Raw genomic sequence first — 24,680 nt, forward strand, 5'->3', positions numbered from 1 at the left:
TATGTAATATATCCCAGAGCCTTCAGTTTTCAGAAGAGAACAGAGTCCAGGAAGCAACTTCTTAGACCTTGTATAGCTTGAAAGCATGCTCCCAAGCCTTAAGGTCATAGATTGTCAAAGTAGTAACTTGGATAAAGTTTTAACAGCCTTTCAAGTAAAGCTGTTCTGTCTTGGAAAGTTGGGATTGTGTTTTATGTTCGGCATAAAATTTCCATTTGATCTTATTTGCTACCTTGCAAAAGGAACTTTTACTTCGGCTTACTTTTCCTTGCACATACTTCGGATTCCAGAGCCTTCATCTGGGCAGTTGTATAGCAAGGCACTCCACAAAGAAGTCTGTCTCTGTCTCTGTCCTGTATGGATTACTCAATAAGGAGGGATGAAATTTTGGATGGGGATATGTTGCATGTTATTTCCTTTCACTGAAGAGTTTCTGTCCTCTTTTCTTCATCATCTTTTTAAGAAGACTCATAATCTAGCTCAGGCTTCTGCTTTGTTCATCAAGCTCTCATTGTGCCACCCGGCAACGAACAGGCCTCAAAAGTCTTGCACGTGTTAGGTGGCCTAGCTCTCTCCTAGATTCCAGGGAGAAGGCCCGTGAGCTTTTGCAGGGTGCATGTCCAGAGTGCTTTTTCCTTTGAACCCATTGGACCAGTGCTGAAATGCCAGCCTGTGAGATCATCAGCTGGGCCTTTCCTGCCACCTTTCCACTGTCGTAACCAGGAAGCTGAAGCCAGGCTTGTGAGTGTGTCTCTGGGGTTGAACTCAGAGGGCCAACTTTTCTCCTGTCAGAATCTCAAATCACGAAAATTAAGAATATTTAGAAAAATAGGTTTTTTTCTTTCCAAGAAGCAGAGATGTTATAAAATTAAAAATATATCACCAAATATTCCTAACACAAACTCTCAGCATTCCTTAAGATCGAGCTTGATATGAAAACTTGTCAAACATGCTGATTCCATTCGTCGGGCAAAAAGTACTTGTTTTTCTCGATTAATAGCATAATGAAGACTTTGCAGTTATTAGTAAGATTATTTAAGAAGATAGATATAGCTATATCAAAATAGCTTAAGAATAATATCTCTATTGATTTTTTTTTTATTTGATGGTTTAAATTCAGTCAAGATTTTATTGAATACCATTGACTTGCTCAAAGCCATTTTATTAAGAAATAGCAAGATGAGTTGCCCTATGGCAACTAAGAAATATAGATAAGAAAATTTTATTGTGTTTAGTTTTTAAATTATCTATCATTAAATTAGCTTCACAAATTTATAAGCCTAGTCGTTCCTCTTTATATATCCTAAAATCCTAGAACCACCCTGAAGTATTTTAGAAATTCGCTCCTCTTTTTACCAGAGTCATGTATGGTCCAACTTGTATGTCCTTTGATTACTATCTGAAAGCCCAGAATCCTTTCCATTACTGTCTCTTAGGTGGAATGGTCTGTCTCTAGAATCATATTGTGCTATATTGGGGGTGTCTATATATTCAAGTCACAGCATTGGGCCATATATATATATATATATATGGCCTTACTGGCAAAAAAAAAAACCTTGCAGTTTAGTTTCATTTTCATGAAATGAATGAATTATACTGACTTTAATACTTTAATGAGCTCCCTCCCTAAAAAATTATAGGCAAATTATTTCATCTTATTTCTGTTTGACTTAAAAAGCATGCTGATAAGAGCCAAAAATAAGTGGGAAATCAAAAGAATTACAAAATAATATTTTTTTGAAAGAATGAAGGCTCTCCTTTTAGTTATAAAGTTGACAAACACTTCAGACACTCAACACAGAGAACATCCCTTCAGTGTCAATATTCAGAACGGGTTGTTTTCCCTTTCGCCTGTTAAAAGTTATGAAATGATCCTTAAGGCCTCTCGTTTCATGAGCACCATGCAAGCAGCATCTGCGGGCAGGAAGGATGATGCCGGAGGTTAGAAATGTTCAACTGCAACATTGATTTGTGTCTGTCTCTCTCCTTCTCCCTCGCCGGCCTTTTTCCCTTTAATGAGGACTAGCATGTTTCCACATCAGTTAACTGCCTTCATAAAGCACCAGAAGGTCACACCAGCCCCAGACTGATCCTTTCCTTTGTGCCTATAATATAATTGGCTGATTGTGCCAGTGATGAGCGCGCCCCCTCCCCCAGCCCGGTCCTAGCTCCATGTTTGTAAGCCTCACTGCTGCTTTCCGAGGAGAGCAGCTCGGCTCGCTGCGCGCTTCCCGGCGCAGGCAGTGCCACTGCGCAGGTTGATCAGCGAAACAGCATCCATTTTAATCTGCGGGGAGCCCCTGCCTTCCCAGGGCTTGCTCTCCGCCAGTGGGTGCTCCGCGCTTTCCCTCCGCAGCTTCGCTGAGCAGTCCTGTTCGGGGTCTGCGCCCTAGGATGCACTGAGATGGTACATCAGGAGAACTGTTCGTATCAGGTAAGATTTAAAGCCTGATTGTGAGGCCGGCATCCTTTGGGAGAGGAGGCCTTCCTCTTCCAAAGCAGCAGGTTGCCTCTTTCCGGATTTTCAAGGGATTTTGCTATCCTCCCCTCCTGGCCTTCATCGCATACAGTATCTGAATTGTAATTAGATTTTCTGGGGAGTAATGGGGCAGAAAACACTGCTTCTTTGGCCTTTAAAGCATATGTGAAATCCACTGAGGTGATCTGTGCTTTGCACATTCTGTATGTCTGTGCAAATGAGACGAACTGCTTTGAACTGTAACTGAATTTCAGGGGCTTTGGAGAAGGAAAATCTATCTGGAATTTCACGTAGATAACAATGAAAAATACGATTTTTGCTCATTGCGTAGGGTTGCGACTTGCTTCACATACAGTTTTTAGGATTGTCTTGAAGTATATTAAATAGGAAGTAATAATTGACGATCTAAGAATTTTCAAAAATTAGCTGGCATGCACTTGACGTTTAAAGTTGCACTTGTATGTCTCTCCAAACTTATTTTTACTAGTGTGCTGTTTTAAATGACTAGTAAATAAGAATTAAGGTACCAACATGCATAAAAAACTCCAAATAGAAGATTTTGAGTAATACATACTCATCTGTGTGCTAATTTGCTCTCTGGAGTTTTGAAGTAAACACAGACGATTGCAGAAGACCAGTTCTAGAGTGTGACTGGACTGTGGAGGCAACATTGAAAGTATCCTCGTTGTCAACAGACAACGAGAATGTTCTCGGAGAAATTGCTCTTTGCAGCAGCAAGCAATGGCTAGTCCAAGTCCTGGATAGTTAATATCAGGGTGTCACTCAACTGACCGAGTTTAGACGCTCTAAGCGACCATTTCTCTAATCTAACAATGCCTCTTCCTTGTGTGAGGTAGGTTACCTGAGACCAGCAGGTGTTTCTCATAAGGTCCGGTTTCACAGTGGTGAATATATGCAGGCAGAATAGTACATCTCACAAGACTCAAGGCAGTCGTTTCTCAGCCAAGTATTGTGTGCCTAGAAAGTGTATTTATCCACTTTTTCTCTGCTTAATAATTGGAATTTTGTAACTGTAGACGTCTTATAGTATTTTTATTTTATAGTACATTTAGGGCCATAGATCCTAAATATCAAGATTGTGCTTCGTAGGAGCTCTTTCCAAGAGAAAAGGGTCAAGGAAACAACCAAAACTTACACAGAATACAGTTTGGGAGCGTAGTGTCAACATCCATGGAGAGCCTAACCTACTTATGGCCTGGCTCCAGGTGATTAAATTACTATAATAATTAAAATCATTCTTCTGCTCAGTTTTCAGAGATGCTATGTAATTTAATTTTTGAAAGGCAAGATACTATAAGATTATGCCCTATATCTTTTCATTTGGTTGAACATGGAATCACTGGTTTTACAAGTCAAAAATTAGTCAAATATCAGCAATTTCATCTGGAGAGGAGAGATTTTTTAGCCTACTGCTTCCAGAGGAAGACAAATTGATTTTATTTTATATGAACTACAACATGTAACAGTCGTTATGTGTTCGATAGTTTTGAAGTATTTATTGCTTATTTTCACAATAAAATTACGTGCATTAGGCAGATAATAATAGGCAATAGATTCTGCATCTCCATGGAGTTTTATAGGACTATCTTCATGTGTATGTTCTTTTGAAATGCTCTCCCTTTATTCATAACTCAGCATAAACAAAAACATTAACCTTGAAGCCACGTCTCAATCCTACTTAGAAACCTTAGTTTTAGAACCCACTGGGCACCATGTGCATTTGGATTCAGAAAGGGTGGTTTCTCTAAGTGCTTGGCTTGATGTTGTCATGGTCACTGGTGATATCTACAGTTCGATGTTTTTCAGAAACTTCCCCTTTTCTGATGAAGGCTTATTTACTTATTTACTTATTCTTAAGGATGATAATGTAGTGGTTAAAGCAAATTCCTCAAGGTTAGCATCTCAGTGAGTAGAAGGAATTTATTTGTAGGACTGATTTCTTTCCTCCATAAATGTGTACCAAGGTTTCTTAATGGCGAGCCCATGAATGGGGCTTCGGAGGCCATTCCCCTCAAACTTACTTGGACATTTTGGTGCACATGTCTGGATATATGTTGTTATTACTCTTGTTCCGTCATCGTCGTCATCATCAGAGCAGTAACGGCCTCCTGACTGGTACTGCTCCTGCCCTTGCCCCCATTCCGTAGTCTGTTTTCAACAAGTATCCAAAATGATCTTTCAAGACCTAAGTCAGAGCCTGTCACCCATCTCAAAATTCTCCTCCTCGACATAAAAGCCCATGTCCTCCCAGGGCCCCCAGGGCCTTACATCACCTCACCCCTGATTCCTCTCAGAGTCCTCTCCCACGTCCCCCTCCCTCCATCCCTTCCTCCCCTCCCCCCATGCTGGCCTGGCCCTGCACTTGCTGCCCCTCCTGCCTGACATGTGCTTCCTCCAGGTACCCTGTGTAGGGTTGCAGATTTAGCAAACAATCTGCAGTGTTTGGGGCATATTTATATTAAAAAATTGTTCACTGTTTACGTGAAATTCAGATTCACGCGGGCATCCTATATTTGTCCTGTTGGTAACCCCCATGGCTTTCTCTCTCACTTTCTTCAGATCTTTGCTCAAATGTCACCTTCTTGTGAAGGCCTTCTCTGGACTTACTATGTCAACTTCCAACTCCCCAGTTCTATCCCAATATTTCTATTACACTTTATTTTTATATTTGGCATTCATCACCAGCCATGAGACTTTTACTCATTTGTCTATTTTCTGTCTCCCTCTCTCCACGGAAGCTCCATGAGGGCAGGGATTTTCAGGTTTGTGTCCATCTGCTCTCCCAGTGCTAAGAACAAGCTCTCAAATAAAATGGATGGATGTGCCTACTGTATATAAAATTGACTAAGAAGAAAGACACTGTTAACATTCCATAGCATTGTGGTTTGTTACATTTTGATGGCCATTGGGGTGACTTTCAACCCTATTCCTATTCTAACCTCCTACCATTAATCTGCCCTGGTTTCAGTGTTTGTGGGTCAGATTATCCCCTTAATTCTTGTTCCTTTTCTCATCTGTGAAACAGGATTTTTCCTAGTTAACATCCTGGCATGAGAGTTGGCAGGTCCCTGCCAGAGGCCACCTTTCTGCATCAGCAAGTCAGTTACCGTGAATTAAGAGACACCTTCTCCCAATGCACATAAAGGGCTCAGTGAAGATTATAAGCAGCCCAGGAAAACCATGCATCACTTCACTTCCCAATTAGTTATTACTAATATGTAGAAATATAGCTGATTCTCACATATTGCTTTTCCAAATAGATGACTGTTTTGAAAAAAAGAGTTTCACTGCTTCCAAGAGCTTGAAAACCACTGCTTGAGGTGGATGGATGCACTGTGCTTTGAACAACTTAATCCAAGGAGGGATGATCAGAGAGAAGTTCTCAGGCAGAATTTTTCATGGTTGTTTTGTTTTAAAAGGTTCTCACGTTGTCATCATCTTCGTGTACTTTCCTCCCTCCCAGGGTTTACATTAGCACAGAGGTTACTGCGGCATTTGTTGTCATTTTCAGTTGTAGCCGTGTTAAAAGATAGAGCTATCAACCTCCATTTTCCAGTCTTGGGAGGAAGCCAGTCTCTTCAGGAAAGAGCCTTGCCCACAGCTTCAGGCCTGGCAGCCTTCAAGAGGTCCGATTCTTCTAAACGATCTCTGATAGAAAGCTTTGAAATATCGTTAACTTGAAAGTACACGCTTAGGTCAAAGGGTCCATTTTGCTTAAAAACTCCCAAATATTTTCTCCTCTCTCCCTGCAGTTAATTTTGGAGATTGATGCGAATGTAAAGCCAATGACACGCTTTTATCCCTTTCTCTCCATTGTTTAAATTCCCTTATCACCACCCCAGATACAAACCACACCCTCACGTTCTTAGCTACCACAGGAATGGAGGAGAAACAAAGTAAAATGGTATGTGAATGATTCTCATCCTTTTCCTCCCTTGGGAGCATAAAGAAACTCTTCTTCAAATACACACCTGGTCTTGTAAAAGCAGAGTAGAAATCTTTGATGCTTCCCCATTTTCTTTAGGATAAATTTCCAACCCCTTTGTATGGCAGTCAAGACCTAACCATGATCAGAACCCTGGGCAGAAACACTCCTCCCTCCAAACTGCTATACTTCTGCCCCCAAATTGCCATCAGTCCTTTTTCTTTGCTGTGATGCCTCAGCCTACAAAGTCTGCCACCCACACACCTGCTTCTACCTGTTGCAAGCTGATGTACTCTGAGGCTCAAATGTCACCTCCTTCAGGAAGCTTTCTCCTTCTCAGTGCATTTTGCTTTTACTTCTGTTAGAACCCATTTACAGCTAGTGACATATAAGTCTGTCTCCCCCATTAGACAACAGGCTTCTTGAGAACAAAGACCTGATTTTCATTTCCTGCCCTGCAAACAGAGTATGTGTTCAATAAATGTGTGTTGGACTGAATTGCATCTTCTACAGTTGGTGCTGTTCCTTCCGAGTCCCCAGGACGAGGATTTTGCATCATAATACCAGAGAGAAGCTCAGATCTGTGCACTGCAACAGGGAGTTGGTGAAGCTGATCCTGGTATTCCGTATACCTGGCTTACAAGCCTCTTTCCCAGTTGCCAGCATCCCATATGCCGAGATGGGAAACACAGTGCAAAGAAGAAAATGAAAGAGACAGACACCCCCCCCTTCCCAGAGACAATGCATTAAGAACACACCTCCATACCTACTTCTCCTTCACCAAGAGAATTTTCCCAAGGTGAACCTCATGGTCCATCCCCAAGTACTTTTTCAAAATACCTGTGGTCAGTTGAGGCAAATACTCATCCTCAAGCCACCTTTCTTAATATATTGAATTTCGTGAAGTTTTCAGAAATCTTTTTACCATATAGAGGGATAATTTTACTGGCTCCTGAAACACCAAATACCTCTTGGACAAAATGTTTCAGCCCAATTGAAGTGTCATACCCAGCACATAAAAGATGTTCTATATTGGTCTTAAATGATAAAACTAGGGATTATATCAGTTTAAATAGTACATTAAAAATTCTTGCTGGAGAAAGTAGTAAACAGCCTTTCATGCCCAGATTCTAGTGGGTTATTTCATGGTTAACAAAGGAAAGGAAATATAGTCTGTCCCTATTGACACCAGGGCAAGGGAGGGCTCATTTCCCAATTCCCTCTTCCTGTGAATGAGAAAACAAGGTATCAAATTTGACTTCATTTAAGATTCCACTCAATTTAAGCCTGGTTTCATCCATAGCAGGGAAAAAATATATTGACCTAATGGAGAGGGGAATTTCAAAGCATTTAGTGCACTATTTGATACAGGCTTTTAAATATAAGTTCAATGAAAAATAAATAAAGTTCAACGAAGTTATTTTTCCATCTTGTTCTATAGATTTTTATTTGATTGGGAAATTTTTTTCCCCATAGTTAAGTGCTGAAGAATACTTGTTTACATTGTTTTGCCTGGTTGGGGTATAGTTGTGTTTTGCCTTGTTGCGATACGGTGTGTTTGTCTGAGGAGAGAGTAACATGTCCATCACCTTAAAAATTAAGAAAATAGTTCTGGATGTAAACTCGTCTGCACTTGTTTTTAGGCTGTATATCTGAAAATCTAATGTTGTATATTTTTTACCACGAAAGGAGCACAGTGATAGGTGCCCAAATGGGGGGGAAAAATCATGGATTTTTTCAGTATTCATACAGGATTTCAGTATGGGCCTGATCTGAAATAGAAATTTAGTACAAGCACATCATTCCTATTTAAAGTAGCACTGGGGGCCTCAAACATCACGTTTTAGACATCAAGCGATTTTAAGAAATAAATATGCATACGCATATTTTAAGCCAAGTCTAGTATTTTCTCTTGGAAAGGGGCTGGGGATAGAGGAGGAGAAGGAAATGGAAACATCACTATGATACATATCAGTGCATGCATGATTTTTGGAGAGTAGAGACCCCACCTTCACACACACACACGCGCACACACACGATCTTAAACTAAGATTTCACATGCAGAAGCTCAACATCAATAGCGCCGTATTCTATTATTTATTTATATTCTCTATACCAAGGGAAAATTTGAAACCTTGGTGTACTTAGTATTCCCCTGGGCACTATCTAGAAGCATCAGAAATTACCAAGCTTCCTGAAATAGAAAGTACTTTGATAAAATTGCTTGAATTCAGAAAAAAACAACCATCCAAAGGCCTAGTGACAATCAGCGTAGGAGAGCCATTAAGGGGGAAAGAATGCTAAGAACACAGAAAAACATAATGAGGGCATTAATCCTGGTCTCCCTCGGAAGCTGTGCCGCCGTCATCCAAGTGACTGCAGTTGAGTTTCTTGTACTCAGGTCTTCAGCTGGGCAGAAAGCTTGATGTCTGTGGTTCTCAGTTTTTCTGATGTGGGTCAACGACTGGCACTCTGTCTCCTCCCAACATTTTCACCTCCTCCACTCCATGCTCCCAATGCCATTAGTTTAACTTTTTAAACCTACACTGAAAAGTCCACTGCAAAATTGCACGCATATGTTCGTGGTTTATCTAGCTATCGGAATACCTTAATTGAAAAGCAAAGCAAATTTAGACGAACATTGCACAGAAGAAAATAGTTTATTTGAAAAGAGATTATAAATCAGGTGTCGGTTTGTATAGCACATGGAATTTGGATATTAAGGTAGAAGGAAAGGCGGTAGGAGGCTAAAGGGTTAATCAGGATGAAATAGTTTCCATCAATAGGAATAGGAAAATCTTTTGACAATGCATAAGTGATTTCCCAGTAATGCGGTGGGTGTTCTCACAGTCAATAATTTCCACCAGTGGCCGATAATGATCATTTAAAAGCATTAGCTCACGTGAGCAACGCACCTTGCAGTTCAGATCATGGCTTGACAGGAAACTGAAGCTCTCCGTTCTAGTCCTTGAATTTCAGGGCAGGGGGGTGAGCAGAGGCCCTTTCAACCTCAGGGACTGTAAGTGGCTCTGTGTACATTTTCTAAGGGGAAGCATTAGTATCTGGGCCCATGTTTTGCCAGCACAGTTCATTTTAGAGAGGGCAGCAGTAGAGGAAGGAACCAGGAAAAATTCTCTGTAGGAAAGACATGAGTGACTGTTATCCCCTTGTTTGTGCGTAGCTGCTACAAAACCACCAAACATTATGTTCAGCTCAAGCCTTTTGAGGTCGTGTTTTGTTTTGTTTTTTTCCTTTCCTGCGTTCATTTGGACCTCTTGGAAGTGAAATTAATTACAGCGTTGATCCCAGGCGTCTAAAGTCAAGATCTTGCCACCATGCCTAGAAATATGATCTAAAATAATATAATCTCTTATAATGAATTTTTTCAAGGTCTAGAGCTGTGCTTCTAAAATTTAAAGCGCACTCAAAAAATCCTAGCGCTCTTGTAAAAGTGCATTTTTTGATTCAGTAGGTCTGGGGTGAGAGCTGAGAGTTTGCGCTTGCAGTCTGCTCCCAGGTGATGTGCGTGCTCTGGTCGGAGGATGCACTTTGAGTAGCAAAGCTCTAGAAAGCATCGAAGATCAGTTCACATGTTAGGAAAATAGCAGGTATTTTAAGCCGGCACAAGCCATCCAGATAGCGGTGGTACAGCTCCTTCTGGAAAGGGTCTGGTCTACGAGTGTATGTGTTGAGCACTTCTTTAGGGAGGGTGCAAAATAAATTCATCACCACTGGGGACCAAGTTTCAAGAGGAGATGTTTTTATCACTTGTCTCTATATAGTACTTATTAGAGAATCACTTATGCCAAGAAAAGATGTAGGGGGTAGAGGAGGGGAATGATCTTTAGTACTTTCTTAGTACTAATCCTTGCTGCTGTTGTATGGCTGGGGAATTTCCATCTTGGATTTTGAGGTGCCCTTCTCCAAAAGGTAATATATTATTAATGTATATGCATATGCATTTATATGTATGTATGTGGTCAATGTATTATTGGTGTATGTAAATTAATTTGAATATGTTTATACATATACATAGTTAATAGTGAGGGTTCAGTCATTTTAACTGTATATTTAAGGCCACCCTGTTAAAATTAAAGTCAAAAGGTATTAGTAATTAGGCTTATAGTTTTATGTACCTTACTAAGTCTTGTACTCTCTAAGTTTTTATTGGGAATTCCCTGGCAGTGCAGTGGTTAGGACTCAGCACTTTCACTGTGGTGGCCTGGGTTCAATCCCTGGTCGTGGAACTAAGATCCTGCAAGCTGTGAGGCTAGGCCAAATAAATAAATTTTTATAGCTGCATCCGTGTTAGCTCTTCATTATAGACTGCTAAGTGGGCTAGGATGCTAGCCTAGGTAAGAGGCTGAAATCACTGAAGTTCACGGTAGGCCCCCTCCTTCAACCTGAGCAGACCCATGTTTACCTTCTAAATGTATGTGGTTTCCACAGAAGATTTCGGTTGAAAAGCACTCATATGAACTATTAATGTTTCCTTCTGTGGACAACGTTCCAAGGACAAGGGAGATCTCTGCTAGAGAGAAGCCCTTCCCAAAAGCAAGTGTGGCTCGGGAGATACAACTTCCGTCAAACTGTCTGACAAAGGTACAAGACATTCTCTTGGGAATTGAGGTGGAGGATGAGGGTGGATGGAGTTAAAGGGGTGTTTGGATGTGGGTCATGGGGTGCAGGGAAAATATTTGCTTTAAGGAAGTAGGGCTACTACAGTGAGACACCTTGATGCTACAAGTCTACCACGAATTGAATTTTTTTTAATTTGTGGAGAGGAAGGGTAGACAAGTGAATGTGAGCATGTCAGCAAAGGTTCAGATGCCAAAAGCTGTCTTGAACAGCACTTTTGCTTTAGAACTCTGTTCTTAACAGCATTGAAGTTGGTCAGGAATTCACACTGGAAGAAGTATTGACTGGTACATTTGCTGCTTTCTGTCGAAGCATGTCAGACTATAAGACTGTGCTGCTGAACGGAGCCTTGGCCTTTGAATTCTTCTTTGGTCCATTTCTCCCACACACAGTAACTTTTAAAAAATACTGGATATAAGTTTTAGTTTATGGCAGTAGTAATTCGATAACAAGGAGTGTGTGTGTGTGTGCACTTCTGTTTATCTGCTTCTTGCATCAAAACATCCTCCAGCTGTGGCCCTTTTCCTTCTCTGTATGTAAAGCCAGCAAACAAAACCAAAAGCCATGGGAAAAGGGTAAAGAGAGCAGCAGAAAGGAACGTCCTCTTTTGTGAAAAAGCCTGCCACCGGCTTTTAAAGAAAAGTTGATGGATCTTTTTCTCTTGCCTACATTAATAGAACAAAGCAGCGATCTTGGAGCAGAAATGAATTTGGAAATGTGTTGGAAATGAATTTCATTCTTGTGCTGGGGTTTCTCCCTGAAGATGAGACTTTTACATCTGATTTTAAGGAATGATTGGTTATGGGAAAAAGGAAAAAAAGGCAAGCATCTGTCTTACAGGTTAACTTTTAAATTATACTGTTTGGTTTTGGCACGGGAGACCCGGCTTTTAACTTACCAGTGAAGTCTGCGAGGCTGGGCTTTGCATCTATTTTTATCCCATACACTCTACCCCTGGTTCAGAAAAAGGTTGCTGGATTCCTTACAGAACTCCTACCCACATTCAGCCCTGAAGGGGGGAGTTGGGGAGTTGAATCGGCTTTTCCTTGACTTGGGGTAGAAAAGGTGCTGGGGAGAGGAATCCAGGCAGGATCCTTCAGGGTAAGGTGACAGCAGACGTGGGAAGGCTGGACTCAACCAGCTGAGTGTCAGGGCAGAGTTAGTCTCGGAGAACAGCAGCTGCCCCCGTGCTGGAGCGCAGGACAGACCAGGGAGGCCGGGTGGGGCGGTGTCTCTGGGACAGAGGGGGGCAAGGTTACGTACAGCCGGACACAGACTCTTAGCTGGCTCTCCATGTCAGCATGAGCGGTAACCAGGGTCCTGGGCAACTGCACGTCAGCCTATCAGAATTCATGGGAGGTTATTTCTTAAGTGAAATTCTAAAGAGTTAAAGGATGAATTTGGACAGTGATGGAATGGATGACATCATCAGTCAAGAATCCCCATTGGATATGGAGGGGGATTATAAAAAGGTAAGGGGGGCGAGCTCTTTTGTTTGTAAACAATCGGACCATTTTTCTAACCAGGAGAAAGATCACCCTTGAGGAGTGGCCAAATTCCACACTCAGTGGCCATTGCCATAATATATTCAGGAAGGCTAAATGCACAGAATCGAATGCATTAAGCTGGGAGAGTTCTTCTTTCTGTGTTTCCCAGTTTGTATTCATTAATATATTATAGCAGTAACTGGAATACACATGTTGTTATTCTGAAGTTGAAAGACATTCTATTATGCATATAGTTTCTAGGCAGGCTTTTTATGTAAAGGAATAATTTTTTAAATTACTGACATGTTGACAGTTCACCTGCAAGAAATAATTACTAGCATGTTTAATCTATCTTTCTAAGTTTGGCTTTTTTAAACAATGAAAAATATAAAGTTTTACTAAGAGAAGTGTGAGGTTTTAAAAAAAAACTGATACAGTATCTGCTAATTCTTTGCTTGCCTTTTCTTTTGAAAGTCAGTAAATATATTTTTGGTATGTTTTTTATGGTAATTGGTAATAACAGCCCCAAGTAAAAGTAGCTTTAGTTATATGTGTGAGGTCATGAAATTAAACTACAAGCATGTGCTTGTCTGTCCACAGAAGGCTAAACACTATGTCCTTCCCCCTTATTATTTCCCATAAGTCAAGTGTAGGTCACAACACAGCCCAGTATGAAGAATCAGGGACCTTCCATCATGGACCTGGAAAGAAAGACCTGTTTTCCCTCAAAGGCAAATATCCTAAAACAGTAAAACTTGCTCCTAAATTTTTAATTTGATCAAATACGTCACTAACTTTTTTTCCCCTAGATTGAGATAGAAGCTTCTGTCTTGATAGATCTTTACGTATAATAATGTAAAATATGGCAATTTAAATCTTATATACATAATTGTGTGTATGAGGCCTGTTTTAAGGACATGCTTTATTTCTTAGAGCAGTTCACAATAGTTTATGTTCTTTTCCAGGAGTTGAAACTTAAATAGGTTTAAATGACCTGCCTTGTTGCTCTGTGCGTTTTTTGTCCTTTGTGATCCCCAAGAAGGAAGTGAGGGCCCAAGGGGATAAGTGCTCAGAGTCTTGAAACCCTGACACCTCTCCGATGTCCCCTCCTGCCGGAAGTGGGTGTGCAAAAGATACTTGGGACACTCAGCAATCAGAGTCAGGCACTTACCCAACCCAGTAGAACAAGTGCACAGTTCTCATATTGCCTCTATTTTCAGTGCCAAAGGACTAGTCACGGTTTTCTTTGTCACAGCGTTTCTCAGCTAGGAAAGTGTAGGTCAGTTTGCACTTAGGAAAATGAAAGACATACCACTGCTAATGCAATAACAATAAAGTAATGACCACTGTAGTTGCATCCTACTTAGAAACAGAGAGAGCTCAGATGCCTGGAATGACTGAGCCATGGTATGCGGGCAACCTGATAAACAGCGTTGACTAAAATGACAAACATGTAAGGCTCAAGTAGCTTTAAAACATCAACAACAACAAAACAAAGTTGAATTGTACAACCCTTAATCTCACTAAGGCAGTAGAACACCACATGTGACTTCAAGAGAAATAGTATCTGAGAGGTTAGTACAAAAGACCACTAGATGAAACTTTTAGATGTGAAGGATGCCCAGAGATCAGTGTATATTGTTGTGGACTCTAAACATGGAAGTCGTTCTGTTGTCATTTCAGCTTTTAACTATTTTTCTCAGGCAAAGTGCTTTCAAATGTATGCATATCATGATAACTACAAAGGCTTCCTTTTTGAAAAACCATTATTGATCATTTCATTAAGAACTTCTAGTGAAACAAGGCAACATATGCTTTCTTTAAAATACAAAGGATAGAAAATAATTAGCTAATATAAAAATCACTTTTCCTAATTAGAATCTTTCTTTTCTAAGTGTTTTTTTTCTCTGTTTTGTTTTTGCTGTTTGGCTGACTAACTAGAAAATTAAATTAGATGCCATAAAGCAGTGGTCTGTAGGGTTTTTTCACCTTGTATTCATCAGTAAAATGTTTTTGAGCCCAAGCCTTTAATATACATATATTCTATTCATAAATTACACATATATACCACTGTAAAAATACATCTTGTATGTATAAAACATATACAGTCGTCCCTTGGTATCCACAGGGGATTGGTTCCAGGATCTCCACAGATAGCAAAATCCCAGGATGCTCAAGTCCCTTTTATGAAATGGCACGGTATTTGCATATAACTCACACACATCCTCCTGTATACTTTAAATCATCTTTAGATTACTTATAGTACCTAATACGGTGTAAATGCTATGCTATGTAAATAGTTACTGGGTACATGGCAAATTCATGTCTTGCTTTTTGGAACTTTCTGGCATTTTCCCAAATATTTTTGATCTCTGGTTGGTTAAAGCTGCAGATGCAGAACCCAGAGACATGGAGGGCTGACTGTATACAAGTAGAGATTTTTAAGAATAAGAAGTTTAAAACGTAAATAAAAATAAAAGTTTTAATAACTTCTTCTTTCATCTCCTGTCACTCTGAGGTCAGTTGTCCAAAACACTTGGGAAATTGGTATATCCCTGCCTGGGTACGGTAGAATTTTTTATACCAGTTGCACTAATAAATACTGCATGTATATAGGGATTATTTTACAAGGTTGTGTTTAAGTCAGGCAAACAGCCTTCAGGGGAAAGGTCACTTTATGATGACTAAAATTAGATTCCACCCAGGCAAAGGAAGGAAAAGAGTACACATCTGCTCCATTTCCTTGGGGAAGGTCCTGATGTTTCATTAAGGACCTCTGGTTTGTTCAGGAATAGTAGTAAGACTGTACGCGACCGAAAGCACATCTTAGTATCTAGGAAGGAAAGCCTGCACCTTGGCAGAATCCTAGGTGTGTTAAGTCCAGTCTATCATGGCCCTGCCTTGCTCTGAGCAACCTCTGACCCTCTGGGTCCCACAGCCCATTGTCTTCAGGACACGGAGGCACATAGCCTGCCAGTCAAGGTCCTGATCCCGTCAGCCGTCACTCACCAAGAGCCTTCCTGTGTCCTTAGCATTGTGTGCGGGGCCAGGATCATGAAAGGGAGACTGGGCTTTCCCTCAAGGAGCTCACAGTCCAAATGGGGAGGCGTACAAACAAATAAGCTGCCGTGGAATTGATGCCACCTGGAAGGACGTTCAGATGGTCAGTGTGGCCCTAGAAAACGCACAGCCTGCACCATCTCAGGGCTGGGGATAGATCCACATTATAGCAGTGGGGAGAGAGAGGAAATCAAGAAAATTTAACATGAAGCACGGTAGAGGACTGCCTCCCACTTTGTCCCAGAGCAGAGCGAACACCAGCAAGCTGGCCTTGCCTTCTGTGCCCAGGCTACTCCTGGCAGGAGGAGCTGCGGACAGGGCCATGTGTGGTCAGAGGATGGGCAAGCCCGCTTGCCTGGCTTTGTTTCTCCGGGGTGCTGTCTCTCGTGTGGTGCATCCAATTATGCTGAAAGATTAGGGAGGAGCCCGTGAAAAAATTAAAAGGCTGGAAGGAACAATATTTAAAGTGAAGCCACAGCTGCGCCTCATGTTTTTTTAAAAAGGTGAATGGAAATGACTGCTTGAGATAAACTGTAATAAACAGGAACACAGAATGCCAGCTGCCATTCCAGACAAGAGCTCTGCCCTCCCCACACAATTATTGAGGAAAAGCAGCCGTCGACCTCCGTGAACCCTCCCGTCTTCCTGTCTGTAAGGGCTGAATATGCTTAAGGAACTCCGTTAAGTTACTGAACCCCGGAGCCCAGCCCCACCTCAGCCCCCCGGGACAGTCTCTTCCACTTTCTGGGCCAGGGTCTCCTTTTCTTTCAAGGGAGGAACGGGCCCGGTTGGTTTTAGGTCTTGTAAATATGAAGCCTCGTAACTCCCAGTTCAGGCCTCTTTGCATCATATAACCCTGTTGGCGCACCTCAGTAAGCCAGCATGGTAGGGAGTGGGTTCTTTCAGATAACTAGATTTTCCAGATACATGGTATGTGAATTATACTTCAATTTAAAAAATAAACACACACACATTTTGGGGGGAGGGTACGGTTTATTTTTTAATTGAGATATAATTCACATACCATAAGATTCATATGTCCAATTATGTACTTTGATGGTTTTTAGTATATTCATAAGGTTCTACAAACCACTAGTATCTAATTCCAGAATATTTGCATCAGCACCCCCCCAAAAAAGCCCGTCCCCATTAGCAATTACTCCTGATTCCCACCTCCCCACCACAATCATCAATGTCTTTCTGGATTTGTCTGTTCTGGACATTTCTGTATCTCTTTTATCCTTTTCTCTACTCTTCTCAGCAGGTTACCCCGCCCCTACCTTTAATATTAGCAACAAGACCATTTCATGAATTTCTCTCTGGATCAGACACTGTGCCAAGTACTTTCTATATAGTATTGTATTTAATCCTTAAGACAACCTAAAAAATAAGGTATCTTTATCCCTTTTTTCAGAAAAAGACACTGGGACTTAAAGTGTTTCCGTAACTTACAGTAGTAAGTGTCAGAGTGAAGAGGTTAACTTGGGTCTTCTTGGCCCCGATTGCCCTGCACCGGGCTCCTGCTTTCCTTCCTGGTCACACACCTGTGTTCAGCTCCCCCAGATCCTCAGCCCACCTTGACATGGGAGGCGGGGGACACCAGCTTCCTGGTGGTTGATTGTGGTTTGGCTGTTGCATAACCTTGCAGTAGGTGTTTTGGACTGTCGTGTTCTGACGGTGATACTGAATGACTGAGATGGTTTTACAGACTTGCAAAATGGCACCTGTTAAAAATAGAGTCCCCAGATAACACTGTCCTGTGATAAAAGTAGTCTCTGAAGGCAATCGTTTGAGAACCCGAGAGAGCTCAAGATGCACCCAGCAGTTCATGTTTTGGCTATGCTGCTCAGAGGTGAGGAAAACTTTAATTTTCAACTGTGTCCCTTTAGGATTTGACATTGAAACACTCCCACTACAGAAGTCATCCTTGTAGATTGCACCCTGGGCTCCTTTACCTCCACCAGAGTTCCCATTCAGCCAGGAAACGGCTACTGAACTTCAACCCTAGGGGTTTGTTAAATACTTTTGCTCCGGTCCTTAACAATTAGATATTCAATTGTTAGGGACTCTGCAGGACAGCACTTCTGTCTGCCTGCTCATGTTTATCTCCTCTCCCTATAGCGTGAGGAGAAGGAATGCAGTCGATAGGCCAAACAAACCATCATCAGGGTTAACTAATTGTAAAGAAACATCTCCATCCTCTGAACTGGCATCCCAACCCTTTTGATGTTGGCAAATCCTTTAGTGAAACAAGTGTCAGAAGGCCCCTGGACCCCCCTTGGATGCCCGTCCTGGACTTCAGGTAGCTAAAGGCAGCTCTCCCGTGATTCTGATGCTGAGCAAGCCGAACCCAGGTCTCAACATTGCCCAACAGCCCGGCCTGACGTCTAGTCCAGAGGACTTGTTTAGGTAGATGGGTGCGAGGATGCAAAGATAAGAGATTTCAGCAGCATTTCAGGAGACCTTTCTGGATTGTTTAGTGTAAGTATCTGAAATAGAAAATGTCAGGAAAACAAACTGAAAACAAAACAACCAGACTTACTATCCACTGAGTGATACAATGGAAAGATACTAGGTTATTTAACTTTCACTTCCACTAATAATTGAAAAGCTCTTCCCAGGAAGCTTGCGTCTTGAAGTAAGATGCAAGAAATTGAAATAACCTGCACAGAGCAAGTATTTATGCCCTTGACATTCAAAAGCATACAATCCATATTTTTACAGAATGCTGTTTTCATATTTTGATCTTGTGATAAACCCATAGTGAGAAAATAATTAGAAAGTACTATCAGTATATTTGGGTTTTGTTTTATTTTTTGTTTTAAAGAAAATTAATAAAATTTGCCTAATTAACGAATAAGTTCTGTCCTTGTGGTTCCTAATGTTTAAAAGCCTCAGACTCCTCCACACTAGAATGCTGCCTATAAATTTAGAGTAAAACTTTCTTTCTTAAGCCGAGGAGAGAAATAAGAGTGACTATTATTTTACTAAAGGAAGAGTTCTTTTCCACCGGGAGCTGCAGAATCCCAATTGCATTCCCTGGTGGATGCCGCTAATGGCAATGATGCCAGATATCGCTAGGCAATAGATTGCACTGAAGCAACGGGATCATTAATTGCTTCAAAACAGGCATCCTGGCAAGGCCTTTGGCAGAGGCCAGACGACTGCAAATGCAATGCACCTGGATCCAGAGTCTGGACGTTCCACAGGCAGCAGATCTGTGCTCAATTAAAGAAGAACTAACTCTGTGTTGCATGTAGCTCCTTGATCTGTTCAGGTGTTTAAAGCCATGGTTCTCAGGGTGTTTGAGCCAGCAGCATCCGGGAACTTGTTAGAAATGCACTTTCTCAGCCCCACTTTCAGACCTTCTGAATCAGAAAAATAGTCTCTGGTTTTGCAAGCCTTCCAGGTGATTCTCATGCAGAATCAAGTTTGAGCACGACTGGTTTAAAGAAATTTGTGACCAGAGAGAGAGAGGGCCACGTTGTGCGTGCACCCACCCATGAGATTCTCCACTGGGCGCACCGATGACACAGCAACCTCCCTGCATCCAGAGTTTCTTCCTGGGCCTTGCGGGACCAGGGTATTCATCAGCTTCTAGAATAATGCAGCCCCCAGCCCTTAGGAAGTTTTTCCTCAATGACACATTGTTTTCCTTTTTCCCGTTGGTTATCATTGCTTTAACAGACATGAGCCCTGTGTGGGACACCCAGGTAGAAGATGGAGAAAGAAAATTCAAGGCCTGGAGGCTTATTCAACTTAGAGAGAGAAACTTCTGGTGAAATAGCTAACCCCTCGCAACTTCTGGGGCTTGTTAGAAATACAGGACCCCTGAATCATAATCTGCATTTTAATAAGATCCCCAGGGGATTTGTATGCACCCTGAAGTGTAAGAAGCACTGACGGAGGTAACAGCTTTAGCAAGGCAGAAAGGAGGCTGCTAGAAGTGGTATCTTCCTGGATTTGTAGTGAATTGTACTGAGGCAGGATTATAAAATAAGCACATCCAATAACATAACAGGCTATTTCAGTTCCCATGGTGCACAGGTAAAAGTAAGAAACCGTGGAGCTGGGGAGGAGGGGAAGATCAATCCAGGGAAGAGATGGAAGACAGGAAACCTGGGAGGAAACATTTTCCTTTCTCCCACTTCCCTTCCCCACAACTGAATCCCATCCAAGCCCCGGTTGTCCCTGCTCCCAAGCTTACATCTGCTTTTGTTCCTAGAGCACTGCTGTGACATTCGCATCAACTGCGCCCCACGACTCTCTAAGCCAAGCTTCCTTAAATGTCTTCCTCCTTTGGGGAGTTTAAGGAAACCCTTCCTCTGGGTCAGACAGGCCCTCTCCTTTCCAGCTATGTGGGGTCAGCATCTGTGCAGGAGTCAGAAGGAAGCAGCTGCTGGCAGTGTCCTGAGCACCAGCTGGCTTTCGGTTTAGGCTCAGGATGTTATGTTCCAAAGTGTGTTTCTGAGAACCTCAGTGGGCCCGCAGCTGCCCCCAAGAAAATGCAGTTTGCCAATTAAATTTTAGAAATGCACAAGACACACAGTCTTCTGCTTATACATTTATAAGACCAGCATGTGAAAGACTAGTTGGCCCCTGCTTCAGAGACACAAGGATGCTTCGAGCAAGGTGAACGGGGTGCCAGAGGGACGAAGGCGGGACCCAAGGAGGGGCTCGGGTAACCGGTGTGTAAGGGCCGGGTGCAGCCGTGTCCCGAAGAAAGTATGGAAAGGACTTGGGGACGGACCAGATTTGGAGATAGCTGATATTTACCCAAGCAGAACATTAGCTTGGGCCGTTTGCTTTTTATTTCTTTTACCAAATCCCCCCTCTTTCTTCTCGTCGACTTTGGGGAATTGCAGCAGAACGGTGGCACAATGGGAAAGGCTGAGCACGGGCGTTCGGGGTCTGGAAGGGCTCAGTGGTCTGTGTTCTGAGATCGTAGCTCACATGATGCCCTCAGAAGCCATCGTGAGCCTTATCTGCCCAGGCACAGGGGGTGGCAGCAGGGAATTCGTCGACAGGCAAGGACAAAAAACTGCCTGTGGCTGGTCAATGGTGAGTTTGTGAGCACATTTTCACTCTTGATGGTCTTTCTGTCTCATAGTGACGAGCCGCTCCTCCTCAGGCGCCCTCTTGCTTTTTTGCCTGCAACATCAATTTTAGACGTTTCACTTTTGTTTTATGACAGTATTTCCCAAGACCATTTTAGGAGGGGACATGGCTCTGCTTGCCATAAACACAGTTTGCGAGTGTAGTTTTGAGTCCGCCTCTCCCTTTTCCTGTGCACTTCGCTGTTCCTCGCCCTGGGGCATGTTTGGGCTTTGGGGGTTTGGAGGACTTACGTAATTGCCCTGCAGGTGTAATTCCTTAGAGAACAAAAGAATTTTGAAACTACACATACATACACACACACACACTCATACTTTACACATGTGGGCAACAAGAAGGAAATCAGGTTCCATTGTTGAATTTTAAGAGAAAAACGGTTTTACTAGTCAGTTGAATCACAGTTATTTGAAAGGTTAGGGCGGTTTGTTCCAAAAGAAAGATTGAGCAGTGGTGTCCAATGAATGGCTCTGATAAGAAGACATTTGTATTGTAAGTATTTGCGGTTATGATTAGGCATGTGGTGTGTATGTTTTGCAGTCAGGTGTGTTCTCCTTTTCTGAGAAAGCATCACATCCATCTCAGGAAAGAAGTCGATCTGAATCTAAGTCCCGCCTCTTATCTTCAGCATGGTGTCCACGTGGACACCTTACTGATCGATGTGGAGGAGTGATGTGGAAGAGGAGCAGGAAGATCTGGCACCGGAAAGATGGACTTGAATCCTAGCTCTTCTATCTAACAATAGGGTAACCTTCCTTCACCCTCTGTTTCCTCATCTTCAGACCAGGAATTGTTGGAGGATTAATCATAATAGCTACCGTTTATTGCAGATTTACATTACCATAGGGCAGGTACTGCCACTAAGCAATTTACATAAATTTTCTCATTTAATCCTCCAACATCAAGTGGGATCCTTTACCTCTGGACTGGGAAGGGCTTTCCAAGCACAGAGCCAGCAGACACTTCAGAGGGAGTGAGCTATTGACTTAACTGTATAACATTTAGATTCCAAACTCAAAAGGACTAATCATATGCTTACTATAAAATTTTCAAAACTCTCAGATCTTTATAGAAAAATAAGCAAAGCTAGGAGTGAGTAGAGGAAAGCAAGTACATTAACTGAAAAAAATTAAATATTTAATCTCACTGGTAATCAAAGAAATTAAAATAAAAAGAATAGCACTTTTTGCCTATCAAATTAAAAACACTAGCATTTTTTTTTTTTAAGTGAAAATACTCAGTGTTAGCCAGGATATAGTGAAAGCTGCACCCTTTTTCGTTGCTGGTGGGCACGTACATTGGAACAGATTTTCTCTCGAGCAGTGTGACAGAATGTGTCAGGAGCCTCAACAAGTGTTCACACTCAGCTGATCTGGTAATTCCACTTCCAGGAACTTATCCTGAGGAAATAATCAGACATGTGGGCAGGAATTTATGTAAAATGCTAACTTCTCTGTAATTTTTAATTGGATACAACCCAAATGGTTAACAATAGAAGATAACTCCAGAGGAGAGAATGATAATGCGGCCATTTACAATTGTATTTTTTAAGAATTTTGAATGAAGGAGGGAAATTCTCATAAGATAAACATTATGATCTCAATTTTATAAAAAAGAGAAAAATACACACATACGGTAAAAAACTAGAAGAAAATATACCAAAATGTTAGCAGCGATCTGTGTCTAAGTGGTGGGATTATGGTGGCTTTTATATGCTTTATACTTTTCTTGATTTGTTCAGTGGGATCCAGAGAGAGAAGAGGAGAAGAGGAGAAAGTTTGTGTATTACAAAACAGTTGTCTTTAAACTGTTAATGAAGTATTCCGGTATAAAAATAGTAATTAATGTGAATAGAAATATTTTTAAGACCTTCTCCACTATCTATAGCTTTAGCGTACAAAGTAAATCAGGAAAGATAGACATGAAATCAAGTGTGTGTTCACACCTCACACCTGGGATAGGTGTTTTCTTTAAATAAAACCTCTTCCGGACCCCAGGCTAATGTTAGACAACATTAGTCATTAACACTCATGTTGTGATCTACCGATTTTATATTTGAATATTTCATTCCACTCAACAGTTTTCTGACTGTAGAGGACATTGAGTGATATTCTCTTTGGGCTGTTATATGGATTGAGAAATAGGTTCACTGACTACATTGAATCTGTGTGGCAGATTTGGGGATTTTGAAATGAATTTGTTTTAAATAAAGATGTCAAGTGTTGTGGTTCTGTTTTGGCAGGACCATCACCAGTACCAGCCTTACATATTTGGAAGGGTGGGTTGCTTTAATTAAGGTTCCCAGCAGTACAGTTGCAAGTAGTTAGTGAAATTAAAAGCATTCTTACTTCCCTTTACAACTTCATGGTTACTTTCTCAGGGCTCAGTGCTGTGCTAGCCCAGTAACAATATGAGATCAGCATCACGTCTGTAACTGTATAGAAGTAGTCTTTCACCTTGTGGCTGTATTAACACATACACACAAATACAGGAGCTCCTAGTATGACACAGTTCCACTGGTACATGACACAATGGGGGAGAGGGATATCTATATAGACAGATAGATTTAAATATAATTGCTAAGTATGAAAGTTGAAAGAGTGCTTGTAGTGTCCAAGAATGTTAAAATGTTAGAGAAAAGGAGAATGAAGATGAGCTTTCCTTCGACCAGAAGTTCTCAAACCCATTGAAACTAAATACCCAGTGCTAGAGTCTAGGGATGTGTATTTTACACTTGATCTTAGCCCAAAGGCTCAGAAGCAGTGGGAATGTGCATTTTAAAGTCTCTACAGGAAATTCTGATGCAGACTGTTGAAGCTGACGCTGTCTTAGCGGTGCTGCGCTGTCGTATGTTTTATTCTGTGCTTCCCATATGATATCTACTAGCCACCTGTGGCTCTGGAGCTCTTGAAATGCAGCTAGTATGACTGAGGGACTGAATTTTTTAATTAGTTAATTTTTAATTTGAATGTAAACAGTTACATGTGACTAGTAACTATCATATTAAACAGCAGCCTTAACCTGTAGTGTATTGCCCTTCACTTGGGGATGAAACGAAGCCATTTTTCAGCCTGCCCTTCCGATAGGTTGTACATTTCATTACTGTGACACAGTGATGCCCAGAGGATGGCTCAGAGCCTTCACTGTAACCTGCGGGTACTGGTAGCAGCCAACGTGGCTCCAGAACCTCCTCCTGAGAGAATCAAGGCGGTCGTGCGTTCCGTAACCGCACCCACTCGCGTGAGCTGGGTTTCGTTATATAATTTGTTCCGCAGAGCCTTCAGCCCCCTGCTCAGAACATGAAATGGTGCTTCTCACAGCCTCCCTCATCCCACGAAACAGAAAACCAAACTCTCATCCTCACCCCAGGATGTCTAACTCATTATTTGTTTTTTTGTAGTTGTTTTATTTTTAACTAAGGAAATCATGTCTCATCTTCTGTTGTTTAAAGGGTTTAAAAGTTCAGCATGGTGAGTTTTTATGGGACTTTTATGCGAAGCCAAGTGTTGTAAACGTATCCTAGTTATCTCAGGAGTGTAGTTTACCAAATCCTTTTCCTATGCACACCGACCTGACTTCCCTTCAAAATATGAAACAGATGGGTCCAGTGAGAGTCCTCCAGCTATTCCAGGCACTAGGTTAGGATTTCTCACAATCTAAACCTGGTGAGATGAGCTTGAATGGAAACAAGAGTCCCCATCAATACTGTAATGGGTGGAGGCAGGGGCTGTGTCTATCCGTCCTGGGCCGCCTTCTAGCGTCACAGTGTGGCTTCTGCCTCTCGGAGAGGCTTGGTGCCTGTTGGTTGAACGAATTAATGTTCTTGCCATAGAGAAAGTGGACTGAAGGGACCATGTAAAGAAGGGAAAAGATCCAGGGAAGGGCGACATCTGAGATAAAAGTGATTTGGTTTAGGACAAAGTGCTTGCCCTCCATGACTTTACTCTGTTATATTTAG

General features: G+C 41.8%; 1 protein-coding gene across 6 annotated transcripts in view; it reads left to right on the forward strand.

Annotated features, from left to right (window-relative positions):
• SCHIP1 (schwannomin interacting protein 1) overlaps positions 1–24,680 on the forward strand; it is a 121,001-nt gene that overhangs the window by 67,690 nt on the left and 28,631 nt on the right. Inside the window, exon 1 of one of the 6 annotated variants that reach the window (XM_007187072.3) lies at positions 2,233–2,434. The exons of 4 other annotated variants lie outside the window; for them this stretch is intronic. In XM_007187072.3, coding sequence (XP_007187134.1) covers positions 2,405–2,434 — 30 coding nt within the window. In that variant the 5' untranslated portion in view covers positions 2,233–2,404. Of the gene's footprint in view, positions 1–2,232; positions 2,435–12,162; positions 12,536–24,680 lie in introns of those variants that run through there. One more of the 6 variants, XM_007187070.3, reaches the window with a different exon arrangement.

This window comes from Balaenoptera acutorostrata, chromosome 4 (assembly GCF_949987535.1).
Source record: "Balaenoptera acutorostrata chromosome 4, mBalAcu1.1, whole genome shotgun sequence".
Taxonomy (NCBI): Eukaryota; Metazoa; Chordata; class Mammalia; order Artiodactyla; family Balaenopteridae; genus Balaenoptera; species Balaenoptera acutorostrata.